At 40.8% G+C, this 13,897-nt stretch overlaps 1 protein-coding gene across 1 annotated transcript in view; it reads left to right on the forward strand.

Moving 5' to 3' along the window:
• Window positions 1-13,897, forward strand: part of agbl4 (AGBL carboxypeptidase 4) — a 396,952-nt gene that overhangs the window by 355,367 nt on the left and 27,688 nt on the right. Inside the window, exon 8 of the mRNA XM_037698354.1 lies at window positions 1,618-1,729. Within this exon, the coding sequence (XP_037554282.1) occupies window positions 1,618-1,729 (112 nt within the window). The remainder of the gene's footprint in view (window positions 1-1,617; window positions 1,730-13,897) is intronic.

Raw genomic sequence — 13,897 nt, forward strand, 5'->3', positions numbered from 1 at the left:
TATTATTATTATTATTATTATTATTATTATTATTATTATTATTATTAATAATAATAATTATATTTTTTACATGTTAATACATTAAACAAAATTCATTTGATTTTTTTTAACATCTGAGTTTGGTTAACCCCCTTAGGAAGCTTAATAAATGTATATAAATAACAGTGTGATATTTGGCTTCAGGGCTGTTTCTCTCTGCCTCCTTCCTGTCCATCCTCTCCTTCTCTCTGTCTTTGACACTGTTGCTGCAGCTCTGTCCTACCTCTTCCTTCCTTCCTTCCTCATAAATGCCTTTTACTTAATGGGCTCAGCTCCCAGAATACTAATTCTGACTGAGATAAGCATCAGCATCTTCCATTGTGTTTGTGAACGCCATCTAGTGGTGATGCCCCTCTACTGCTTTAAAAAACCCTCTGCAGAGGTCCTCAGTTCCTTGCCTCCAGTGAGTGATCGCTGCGTAAAAATGATTTACATTAGTTTGCTTTTGCAGTTAGTGGTGATAAGCTTGATATTGACAGAGGGTAAATTGTGGCAGTCATCACCTCACCAGTCACACATTCCCATTTATGGACGTCGATGTGCTTTGTCACGTTCTGTCTCTCACACACACAGGGATGCAAACACAGCACAACCACCTCAGCAGGATACAGTGGACAGCAGACTGGAACATGCAGAGCAAATAATCAATGGCAGTTAACCTGGGATGAGTATCCTGTTCACGGCTGGCTGCTCTCTCAGTTGCCCTGTAGTATCTGTGGCACAGTAACACCTGCGTCATTTCCAGCAGCTTCAGGAAATGTCAAAGAGCCACACGACAACCAGCGGGGCAAATCAGGCTGCATCTCTACATGCAAACATCCCATTATAGTTGTTAGAGACCGATGGAGGTGGAGCACGTTTGGCTTTTCATCACCAACACATCCACCGTCTACTTCCAGGCCAGCCAGATGTTTGATTCAAGGCTTGTGCATCCTCACCCCACCCTTCTCCCCCATTATTTCCTTTACGTCTCTGTTAGCTTTTGCTAAACAGACTCAAGATGACGTATACAAATAAACACTTCAGGGCTTTTGGAGTGGCTAGTGCAAAGTTTTAGCTGAACTAAGTTGTTCTTCATAGTTTCTTTCTTTATAGAGTTTTTCTAAGACTTTATGTTTGTTAAAAGTGACATAAAATCTCCATGTTCTGAATGTTTATTTATTTATTTAGTTTGTTAGTTTTACTGTAAAGGTTTGTTTTAGTGACCAAGTGTTAGTGTTACCAAATTAAAAAATAAAAATAAAAAGCTTTCAAAACAAGTACCAGAGAAAATTTTGAAAAATAATAAAAGCAGACCAATTGTAAACAAATTATATTACGAGCACAACATACAATTAGCTTAGAAACTTTTTAAATTATTTTAAACAAGCTTTTGCTCTAAATATGATCCATAATGTCATTACAGGTCAGGTATAAATATAAATATATATTTTTAATGTTTCACTGCAGAAGATATTTTTCACCCCTAAATGTGTGTGTTTTTTTAATCTCTCTCTGTATATGTGTGCGTGTATGTGCGTGCGTGCGTGCGTGCGTGCGTGTGTGTGTGTGTGTGTGTGTGTGTGTGTGTGTGTACAGGTGTTCCTTGATGGGCTTCGACCTGAATCGTCACTGGCAGGATCCTTCTCTGATGGAGCAACCCACTTTGCACGCTGTTAAACAACTCATAGTTCAGATGAACCAAGACCCGGTGAGCATGTGCACATGCATGCATGCACGCACACACACACACACACACACACACACACACACACACACACACACACAAGTTCACGTCTTCTATTTTGTCCTCAACATTCCTTTACCACTGAGGTGTCTACTGGTCCCAAGAACATATTTTTCTCCCTGCTTGGTTCAGCATGTTTCTAAAATCTGTGTTTAGGGTCTGTGCACAGAGGAGCACAGGTATGCTCGTCAGCACCTCCAGAATGTCAGCCGTGCTCTCTTGGGCATTCAGAACATATAAGTGAAGCGAGGCTTTGAGCTTTGAGTCTTCAACTCTACTGTAACTTTCTCTCTCTGGTTTCAGTCTGTGAGCCACAGGAATGCTGCACAGGCAGAGCAGGGATTTTCCCTCTCTGTTCCTGATGTTAATTATAGGCAGAGCGTCAGGTTGGTGGGATTATTGAAGGTCAGTGTGTGTCCTGGGAATGCTCTGCCCTTTTGTACACTCCTCTAATCCTGATAAGAGAGGGAGCAGGCTGGGGCGGGACGCGGGGCTGGCCAGAGATGTGGTGAGGCGCAGAGCTGGCATCGGTCGGATTAACCTTTTCCCCAGACGCTGACACACTGATCGATAGACTTTGTCATGGCAGGGTGATCCACTCATGCCTGTCATTCACACACACACGCTTACACACAGTTGCACACATGCTCAGTATAGACAAAGAGCCACACACACACACAAATAAACACAGCTGCAGAGGTGTATACCAAAATGAGTAGTCTAAAGAGGCTGAATCCATATTGTCACCTTTCTAAATTGGTATTTTTCTGATCAAATTATACAAATATCTTATAATTGGCCCCTTTTCAGCAGAGGCTTATAAGTGATAAACATGAAGAATGAAAAACCTACATCGTATAACTTTGTATAATTCACTGATTTTTAATCACCATTCACTGCCATGAGTTGGATTTTTTGCCGAGTAAATTTAGCTCCCATTCAACTCTAAATGAAATCGTATGTTTCTGAGGTCTCTCGGGCTGGTCACAAGCTCTTTATTCCACCTCATAACAAGCAGCCAATCAACATTTGTTCTGTTCCTCTTTTCCTTGATAATTGCCTTCAGTTTTGCAGTTAAATTGTAAGGCTGGGTACCCTCTCTTCCTCTGTTTCTCTCCTGCCACAGCCATTTATTCCCATCAGACAAACCACTTGTGTCTTGTGCTCTCAGATGCCAGTTTCAATGCCAACTTGTTCTGCTGCCCCCTCCCATCAGTGGTCATCCCACACAGTGGGTATCAGGTCTAATGAGGGGATTAAGGTTGAAGGGCTTTGACTGAGAACTTTATTAACAGGAAATCAGCCACAGCCAGAGCAAAACATTTGAGCTAAGATACAATGGTTCATACTACTTCCCAACACTGGTTAATTATAATATTTGCTTTAATGAGGTAAAATGTTCATGCTATTTTTCCATTATATCACTGAAACTGTAATTAAAACTGTCTAAGTAATGATTAGGTAACTTGGATTGGTGAAAGAAGGACATCAAACTTAAGTAGTTTTAGAAATAAGGTCATGTTTCTCAACCTGTGGTCCCTGGTCTCTTAAGGGGAATGCTACAGATCCCATGGGGTAGGAAAAGTTTTTATTGCACATATGTTGTCTAAATTATACCACATTTATAATATCAACAATCTTTCTGAGAATAAAACACATTGGATGCATTTGTACTGTTTGATTTCCCAGAGTGTGATTAACTTAAACCCAGGAAGACTCAACAGACTGAAGTAAAAAAATATATAATATTTACAGGGGCTGACATGGGGGGGGATTGGTAAGCGTCTGTGGAAGCAGAATGAAGATGGTAGGGTCTTCTGGAAGGTTTGTATATTATGGTAATTAGAGGAGTCTTACTCTGGTTGTATGAGCCTGGTTGCTCAGGTTTGGAGAGGACGTTGAGATTTTAGGTTACAGGAAGATGAGTATGGTAGGTGTTTCACAGGTTGGTTTATGAAAGTGTCAGGTCAGACCAGGATTTAGAGGTAAGTGAGAGGTCCAACAAAGTTCAGTCAGGTCATCTGGACGGTTTCTTTTTTTGTTGTTGAGACATTTCATCTTTCATCCAAAGGACTTCATCAGAGAGAGAGAGGGATCTTTCCATTTGTATGTCTTTATGAAGAGGATTGGTTTTAGGGTGAAGGTCCAAGGCAAACAGGCTGGAGGATGAAGTTAAGTCTCAAACTTAAAGAAAACTAGAAACGTATTCTCATCTGCGAGGAGCACAAGGAAAACAAGATTATTTCACAATATCTTAAGTTGCAATAGGGACTCTCGCCACTCACTGAATACCATAAGTATACAACGTGTCGGCGGCGTCCTCTGGCAGCCTTGGTCCTTAAATTCAATAAGTTATCTTTAGAGGAATGAGCCACAGCTTAGGAGAAGACACTTCCTCCCTGCCACACAAGAGCTGCAAAAAGGTGATGTGAACACAAAGAATACTGTAATCTCTGCAACATCAATCCCTGTTGTTTTACATCAAGACATTTTGGTGTTGTAGGGATTATGGCAGGGTACACCCTGGACAGGTCACAAGTCCATCACAGTGGTTGGTTGGTTGGATGGTTGGATGGTTGGTTGGTTGGTTGGTTGGTATTCATTCATTTATTTATTGAACAGCAAGTTTTTAATGACGGCATTAAAGCATTAGAAATTGTTTGTTGTAATCCAGTGTTAATCAGTAATCTGTAATCCTGGGCGGGTTTAAATCTGAGAAGACACGGTGGCAGAAAAAAAAATCTAACTTTTTTCAGAAAACATAAAATAACATCTAGGTTTGAGTTTTTGGCATAAAAAACTAAAATCTTATATCTGATATGTCTCGTGGTCAGTGTAGGACTGAGACCCAGGATGCAGGCAGACACGAGGAGCTTGAATAAACTAAAAGTTATTTATTAAATAATCAAAGAAAAAGGCTGACGAGGCAGCAACAAACACAAAAACTTCTGGAGGGTAGACGCAAGGAGGCACGAGGGAACACAGGCAGGACCGAGACATCTGACGACAGCACAGAACAATGAGCCGACATGGAATGGTGATCAGGAGTGGTTTAAGCAGAACTGAGGGAGAGTGGGAAATGAAAGCACCTGGGATGATTTCTAACTGCAAATGGGTGTGAGGGATAAACGGCTGCAGAGTGACGAGTGGCACGGAAACACAGGGATACAGAGTCAAAACACAAGGAACAGAAAACAAATCACAAGGACCAAGACAAAAGAAAACTCAAGGAAATTAACAGAAAATGTACAGATATGACAATATGTTTCCCTAAACTGACCATATTTACAGTAAACTATATTTTCTGATTTTTTATTTTATTTTATTTTATTTTTTTTGTGGTAATATTCATTCAACCTTTATTTAGACAGGTAATTCCCATTGAGCCTCGAGGACTCATTTACAAGAGAGACCTGATTTCAACAAAGAATGATGACAACAATGGACAACAGCGACAACAATAAACAGTTATAGAATATAAAAGTTCTGTTAAAAAAAAACTTACCACCTTTGTGTTTATTTATTTTTTACTTCCCAGAAACCAATCCTTTAAGTGATGCGAAAAAATAGTTCTTTAGGTTTGCTAAAAGTCTTGTTTTTTCTTTTAAGTTGGCTGCTTTTGATTCAGTTTCAGTCCAGTCATACTTCAATTCAATTTTCAATTCAGTTTATTTATATAGCACCAAATCACAACAGAAGTTGTCACAGGGCACTGAATAGAAACATTCATACCTTGAAAACCGAGAGGGAGGGGGCCAGTCTGACAAGCAGAGGTAACTTGTTCCAAAGTCTTGGTCCTGCTACAGAGAAGGCCCTGTCCCCTCTGCGCTTAAGACAAGATCCTGGAACTGTGCGGAGCAATTGGTCCGTTGACCTCAGGGAACGTGGTGGGACATACGGTTGTAGCAGATCAGAGATGGGGGTGGGGGTGGGGGGGTGGGGGTGGGGGGGAAACTGTTCAGCGATTTGTAGACATACAGGAGTATTTTGAACTGGATTCGAAAGTGAACCGGTAGCCAGTGCAGTGAGGCCAAAACTGGTGTAATGTGCTCTCTTTTGCCTGTACTGGTTAAAAATGGGGCTGCTGCATTCTGGACCAGTTGTAGTTGTGCAATGGAGGTCTGACTGATACCAAACATGAGTGAATTGCAGTAATCAAGCCTAGATGTAATGAATGCATGTATTACTGTCTCCAGGTTATTTTGGGACAATATGGGCTTCAGTTTAGACAGCCGCCTCATGTTTACGTGATTGTTAAGTTTCAGGGAAGGGTCCATTATCACGCCCAGATTAGTGACTCTTTGTTTTTCTGACAGGGTTAGAGCAGAAAGGTCGATGCAGTGGTTTGTGATTGTGTCATTGGGAGGGAACAACATGACTTCAAACTTCTTTTAATTGAAACTTAAGAAGTTTAAAGCCATCCATGTCCCTGATGTCAGCCAGGCAGTCGAGCAGAGGTTGCAGACGTATACATATAATGTTATTCATCTAAGGATCCAAAGAACTGCTTTGAGTTTTCACTTCATCGCAGTCTCCCATCCTAAGCGAGCACAGAGGCAACAGTGGAAAGGAAAAACTCCTGCATGAGGAAGAAACATCAAGCAGATCAAGCGGCCATCTGCTTCGACTGGCTGGGTTTGAGAGGACAGGAAGGAGAAACGAACACCCAATGACAGGTCCAGGATGGAGGCCATCAGGTTTTCTCTAGGAGGAAAGACAAAAAGACAGAAATCACATGTTAAGAAAGAATAATTACAAATACAAACTATTCATATGTATGCAATTGTAACTGTTCATTTGATGAAATTAGGTCAATTTGTCCTCTAGTAGTCTAAGGTTATAGCAGCAAAGGATAAGGAATAGGTCAGGAAACCAAGCTGACTAACTATAGGATTTATCAAAAAGGAAAGTCTTAAACCCAGTCTTAAAACTGGACAATGTGTCAGCTTTATGGACAGAATGTGGAAGCTGGTTCCACAAGAGAGGAGGAGCTGATAACTGAAAGAGCTTCCTCCCATTCTGCTTTTGGAAACTCTAGGAACCGCAAGTAAACTTGCAGTCTGAGAGCAAAGTGTTCTGTTAGGAAAATATGGAACAATAAGATCTGTAATATAATATGGACATAGGTTGTTGAGAGCTTTGTAGGTTAGAAGTAAGATTTTGAATTATATTCTGAATTTGACAGGGAGCCAATGGAGAGAAGCTACTTGTAAATTTAAAACAGGCACAATTTATCACTGTCTCCCAAAAGTTGTGAAACTGTGACACATTAGACACTTTTTTTTTAACCTAAGGTATAATGGTTCCCTTATTGTATTTCTAAAATTTAACAGCTTTTTATTAATTTGTGGATAACAGCCTATCAAGTTTAACTTGTATTGGATCAGCATCTGTCAGGTAAGATGGAAAAAAAAAAACTCTATAGCAAGAACTTTTGTTTTTTACATGTAATGTAGACAAAACTTTTAAATGTTTTAAAAAGTGTTCATTACCCCATTTGTGCTACGTCACTTTCTAGCTCTACATATTTTTGAGTAATCACCTGACAAAAAAAAAAAATAGTTATTGAGTTTTGTCCGCTGTGCTATTAAAGTTTTTTTTAATATTTGTCTAACTTTTGTTTGTTTGATGTGGACTGTTAATCAGATAAAATATACATCATAAAGTTGCTGTGAGTCATGAACATACATCAAGCTCCAACACTTTCACAATCACTGTGACTTTACTTCTTCGAAGTCCTGCAGGTCTATGCATAGGCATCATAAATCAGAGTCACGATGCCATCTGTTCCACAAAGGAGCCTTTTTAGTTTGAAACCTCATCACCCATTTGTGTGACAGGCACTTTAGTCACTCCGAATGATTCCCCCGTCAACATGAATTCAGCAGCTCTCTTCTGTTTCCTTGTTCTGTTCAGGCAATAACTTCCAATTACTGACTGTGACTTTTTTTGACAATTTCAATCCATGCTCGTTGCAGAAGCAATCTACGCTGCAATGTATTAATGTCTAAAAATCTTCATTTGACTCAAGTTTCTATAGATATTCAACACTGCTTAAAGTATTTCTGCTCACCGGTGTTAATGCAAGCTCTGAGTGAAATAAGAATTTATGTCAAAAATCTTTATCCAGCTAACCAGGTTCATTTTATGTTTCATTAGTGTGTTAATACAGAGAGGTTTTGTTAGAGTTTAGAAGAGAGAGTTACAAATATTAGAGGAAATTAGATCCAAATCTGCTACTTGGAGGAGCACGCAACAGAAGGTTATTACTTTGGTGATGAAAATAGTTAACAACATGTGGACTATTTATAAGTAAAACTTTAATAGTTTAGCAAATGTACAATTTGCTCTTGTGACAGTTGCATTTTCTGTTGCTTATTAAACTATATATGTGTCTAATTTTATATACTGTCAATAGATTTCAAAATAATTGTTGACAGTTAAAAAATTAGTTACAAAAATCACCTGATCATGTGAAAACCCTTTCAGCTCATTAAGGTTTTAAGCCACTAATTCTATTAAGGTTAACATTTCTAAGCCAGCAACAATCAAAGGGAAATAAACTCCAATTTGGTTATAAGTACACATAAATATAAACACAACACTATTGTTTTTGCTTCCATTTTTCATGAGCTGAGCTCAAAGATCTAAAACTTTTTGTATGTACACAATAGGCATTTTCTCTCAAATATTGTTCACAAATGTGTGTAATCTGTGTTAGTGAGCACTTCTCCTTTGCCGAGATAATCCATCCACCTCTCAGGTGTGGCATATCAAGATGCTGATTAAACAGCATAATTGTTGCACAGGTGTGCCTTAGGCTGACCACAATAAAAGGCCACTCTAAAATATACAGTTTTATCACGCAACACAATGCCACTGATGTTGCAAGTTTTGAGGGAGTGTGCAATTGGCATGGTGACTGCAGGAATGTCCACCAAGGCTGTTGCTTGTGAACTGACTGTTCATTTCTCTACCATAACACACACACAGACACACAGACTGGCAGTAAATGAGGTAGAACTGGATCTGGAGGAATACGCATCTGCTGTCCTCTGATACATCAGCAAGTGTGCTGATGATGTCACCACCACCAGTACTGTGAAGTGCTACTCGAACCAGAAACCCTGGCTGAACACAGAGGTCTGTATCCTGCTGAAAGGCCAGGATACTGCCTTGAGGTCTGGCGACTCACGGGAACTGGGAAGGGCAAGGAAAGAGCTGACTGCTGAGGGCCAAAGCAACAAACATGCAAGATCCAGGAATATCTCCTCTCACATGACCCATGGAGCATGTGGAAGAGCATTAAGTGCATCACAGACTATAAAATCAGGGGTACACAATGACCTAGGGACCCATCACTGTCTGATGCTCTTAACAGGTTCTATGCCCACTTTGAAAACCCAAATAGACCACCCAGCACCAGACTCACCTCACCATCAGAAGGAGTTCTTCAACATGACCTCAGCAGAAGTAAAGAGGACCTTCAGGAGGATTAATCATCACACAGCCATTGGCCCAGACAACATCCTGGGGAGGGTGCTGAGAGACAGTGCCGATCAGCTCTGCAAGGTGCTAGCCAATATCTTTAACTTCTCCCTTGTCCTAGCAACTGTTCCCACCTGCCTGAAGACTGCCACCATCATCTCAGTTCCTAAGAGCTCTGCAATGACTGGTCTGAATGACTAACAGCCAGTAGCCCTCACCCCGATAGTCAGTAAATGCTTTGAAAGACTGGTCATGGCGCACATCAAAGCTACCATTGACATGAGTGAGGACCCACACCAGTATGCAAACCGCAAGAATCGCTCAACAGAGGATGCCATCTCCTCTGTGGTCCACGTGGCTCTTGCACCTGGAGCAAAAGGACTCCTACAGTCGTATGTTCTTTGTGGATTTCACATCTGCCTTCAACGCCATGATTCCCCAGACCCTAATGGACAAACTACTCACACAAGGACTAAGCACCTCCCTATGCAACTGGATCCTGGATTTCTTAATCAACAGACCACAGTCTGTGAGGATCCACAACTTCTCCTCCTCCACCATAACCCTCAGCACTGGCTCCCCTCAGGGCTGTGTGTTGAGCCCCTCTTGTTCACTCTGCTCACATATGAATGCACACCTACCCATCCAGTCTGTCATATTGTAAAGTTTGCAGATGATACAGCAGTGTTTGGATGTATTACAAAGAACGATGAGTCCAGGTACAGGCAGGAGGTGGAACACCTGGAGAGCTGGCACAGAAAGAACAACCTTCACATCAATGTGAAGAAGACGAAGGAGATGATCTAGGATTTTAGAAAGAGCAACCCCTCCCACCCCCCACCTCTCACATCCCCAAAACAGGGAGGATCTGCCAAGGAAGCGATCTCCAGTTACACGTACTAGGGTGTGCACCTGAATGACATCAGCTGGGGCAACAACACTACCGGTCTGATCAAGAATGCTCATCAGCAACTCTACTTCCTCAGGCAGCTGAGGTGAGCTGGACTAAGAAGCTCAGTCATCACCTCCTTCTACAGGTGTGTAGTGGAGAGCATCATGTGCTCCAGCATCAACATATGGCATGGGGCCTGCACAGCTACAGACAAGAAAGCTCTGCAAAGTGTGGTGAAGGCTGCACAGAAGACTTTTGGAGTCAGCCTCCCCACCATCACAGACATCTACACCTCTAGATGCAGGAAGAGGGTCACCTGCATCATGAAGGACCCCACTCACCCAGAACACACACTTTTTTCCCTGCTCCCCTCAGGCAGAAGTTTGCGGAGCATTAAGTGCAGAACCACTAGACTGAGCAACAGCTTCTACTCTGAAGCTGTTAGACTTGCAAATCCCTAAGCAAGATAACCACTGTAAGAAAAAAAATCACTCTAATGCCACTTTAATTGGTGATATGTGACTTAGCTGTACTGCTGATTATCCATGCTGCTGATCTCTTGCCTTTACACTGCTGTATTCATACCCATCTGCTCACTATAGACTCATGTTAGGACTTCTGTTTAATATACCATATTATTTTACATTATTAGTGTTTAGCGTATATCTTTGATCTTTTAGCGTATCATTTAGCGTTTGTTTTAGCATATATCTAAATCCTTATCTTAGATCCTTATATAATGTTTCTTTCTATACTTTATATTTTTGCTATTTTTTGGTGTAACTGGGACCTTGAGTACACAATTTTGTTCCACCTCATGTACCACATGTGATGCAAATGACAATAAAGAACACTGAACTTGAACATAAGCTGTCTCCAAAGGCATTTCAGAGAATTTGGCAGTTCATCCAACTGGCCTCACATCTGTAGTGCACTTGTAACTACACCAGCCCTGGACCTCCCTATCCAGCATCCTCACCTCCAAGATTGTCTGAGACCAGCCACCTGGACAACTGCTGTAACAATCGAGTTGCATAACCAAATAATTTCTGCACAGTGTGTCAGACACCACCTCAGGGAAGCTAATTTGCATGCTGGTCATCCTAATTTGGGTCTCTACCTGACTGCAGTTTGTCAATGTAACCAACATGAGTGGGCAAAAGCTCACATTCAATGACATATGTCTCAATGGAGAAGTATTCTATTCAGAATCAGAATCAGAATAAGCTTTATTATCATTGCACCGAGATACAACAAGAACATTCATGGATGGATCCCAGTTTTCACTGTACAGGACAGATGACAGACTGTGTGTTTGATATCATGTGGGTGAGCAATTTGCTGATGTCAATGTTGTGAATCAAGTGGCCCATGGTGGCGGTGAGGTTTTGGTAAGGGCAGGCGTATGTTGTGGACAACGAACAAAGGTGCATTTTATTGCTGGTATTTTGAATGTACAGAGATACCATGATGAGATCCTTAAGCCCATTGTTTGGTCATTCATACACAACCAGCGCCTCATGTTGCATCAAGATAATACATGGCCCCATGTTGCAAAGATCTGTACACAATTTCTGGAAACTGGAAACATCCCAGTTCATGGCTAGCATACTCAATGGATATGCCACCCATTGAGCATGTTTGGGATGCTCTGGATCGGTACATTTGGTAGTGTGTTCCAGTTTCAGACAATATCCAACAACTTTGCACAGCCAGTTAGGAGGAGTGAACCAACATTCTACAGACTATAATCAACAACTTGATCAACTCTAAGAGTTGCACTGTGTGAGGCAAATTAAGGTCACACCAGGTACTAGCTAGTTTTCTGACACCCCACCCCTTCCGGATCCCAATAAAGTAAAACTACACGTTTTAGAGTGGTCTTTTATTGTGGTCAGCCTACGGCACACCAGTGCAATAATAATTCTGTCTAATCTGCATCTTGAGACACCACACCTGTGAGGTGGATGGATTATCTCAGCAAAGAAGTACTCACTAACACAGATTTACACAAATTTGTGAACAATATTTGAGAGAAAATGCCTTTTATGTACATAGCAAAAGTCTTAGATGTTTGAGATCAGCTCATGAAAAATGGGTGCATAAACAAAAGTGTTGGATTCATATTTTTTTCAGTTTATATGTGAAAAACAACAAGTGAGCAGTTTATCCAGACTCATTGTCACACTTAAAATTTGACTGTCGGTGGCTCTTAAAGACGTAATTGTTTGGGGATTTATCCTATGCATTATGTTTGCAAATATAAGATACTATAAAAATTAAAAGGTCTTTTTTCATAATAGCAAGAATTATTGAAACATTCAGACAGAAAACTGGAACTCTGAGAACTGGGTGTCATTTCACACAAAGAGCCACCACGTTCTGTTTGTTTACATTATTTTTAGTTTGATTTTTGCTTTGTTTTGTACAGTTTTTCTTGTTTAGTTAGGTTTAAGCGGTAGAAACAGAAACTTCTTGGTGAAGTAGTGCTACAGATCCTGACTTCTTCGAGTTAAACCCTTTATGTTTGCTCAGTTTTGTTTGAATCATACTAAGAGATGTCTGACAGATGAACTCAGTAACATGACAACTGGCTGCAGTAGAAAATAAAAAGTTATAGGGTTTTAGTGCCTAATCTGAAATTGTAAAACCAGATATTTTGTCAAATTAGTTTCAAGATCTATAATATTTAGCTTTTTCTTCTGTATGTTACTCAGAATTATTTTTATTCATTCATCCATCATCTTTACCCGCTTCTTCCTTTTCAGGTCACTGGGATCACATGGTGCCCATGTCCAGCAGACACTGTGCGATAGGCAGGGGACACCCTGGACAGGTCTCCAGTCCATCACAGGGACACATAGAGACAAAAGCAACAAACAGCTTTTCACTCTCTCACTCACACCTAGGGACAATTTAGTTACCAGTCAGCCTAACATGCATGTTTTTGATCTGTGGGATGAAATTTGAGTGCCAGGAGAAAACCCACACATGTACGGATAGAACATGCAGACTCCACCCAGAAAGATCCCCCAGCTGGGTTTTGTTCCAGTGACCTTCTCGCTGAGAGGCGGCAGCTCTACCAGCTGCGCCACCGTGCCGCCCCAAAATGATTTTTTTAATAAAACATCATATTCATCAAACCTAAATCAGATTATTTTACTGCATAAACCAACCGTTTTATTGCCTATTTAAAATCCTCTCATGTCTCAATTAATCAAACAGCAAATCAAAAGTAAAACTTACACATGAAATCAAAACAGCTCTCAAGAAGAAAAGAAAATTCCTCTGCCACCTTTTGTGGGCTTTGCTGCCCTTAAGGCGCCATTTACTCAAAAAATTATTCATCATTGATGCCAAATGATACCTTGTTTGTATCCTAAAGTCATAGCTAATAAAATGAAATAATTGTGTCTGAGAATGTACACAGATTACCAAAGCAAGGATTAAAGTTTGAAGAGAAAATGTGAAATACTTGTGTGGCCAAGGTCATTATGGAAAGGACAACTCAGAATTGGCTCTGAAGCAGGCTGTAAACTTTCTCTCCATCCATCTAAGGGTAAACTTGCTTAAACTGTGTTATAAAATTCCATCATTTTACCATCTGTAGCTGAGCATTGGTCAGCAGGGAAAATGGCTGAAAGAGTCAACGATGCAAGGAGCTATAATCTGTTCCCAAGCCACCCTGTTGTTTGTTTTGAAAAGAGAGAAATGGACTGGGAGGAAGGATGGGGGAGGGGGGGGGGGGGGCG

Source organism: Nematolebias whitei, chromosome 3 (genome assembly GCF_014905685.2).
Source record: "Nematolebias whitei isolate Nwh7 chromosome 3, NemWhi1, whole genome shotgun sequence".
In the NCBI taxonomy this organism is placed as follows: domain Eukaryota; kingdom Metazoa; phylum Chordata; class Actinopteri; order Cyprinodontiformes; family Rivulidae; genus Nematolebias; species Nematolebias whitei.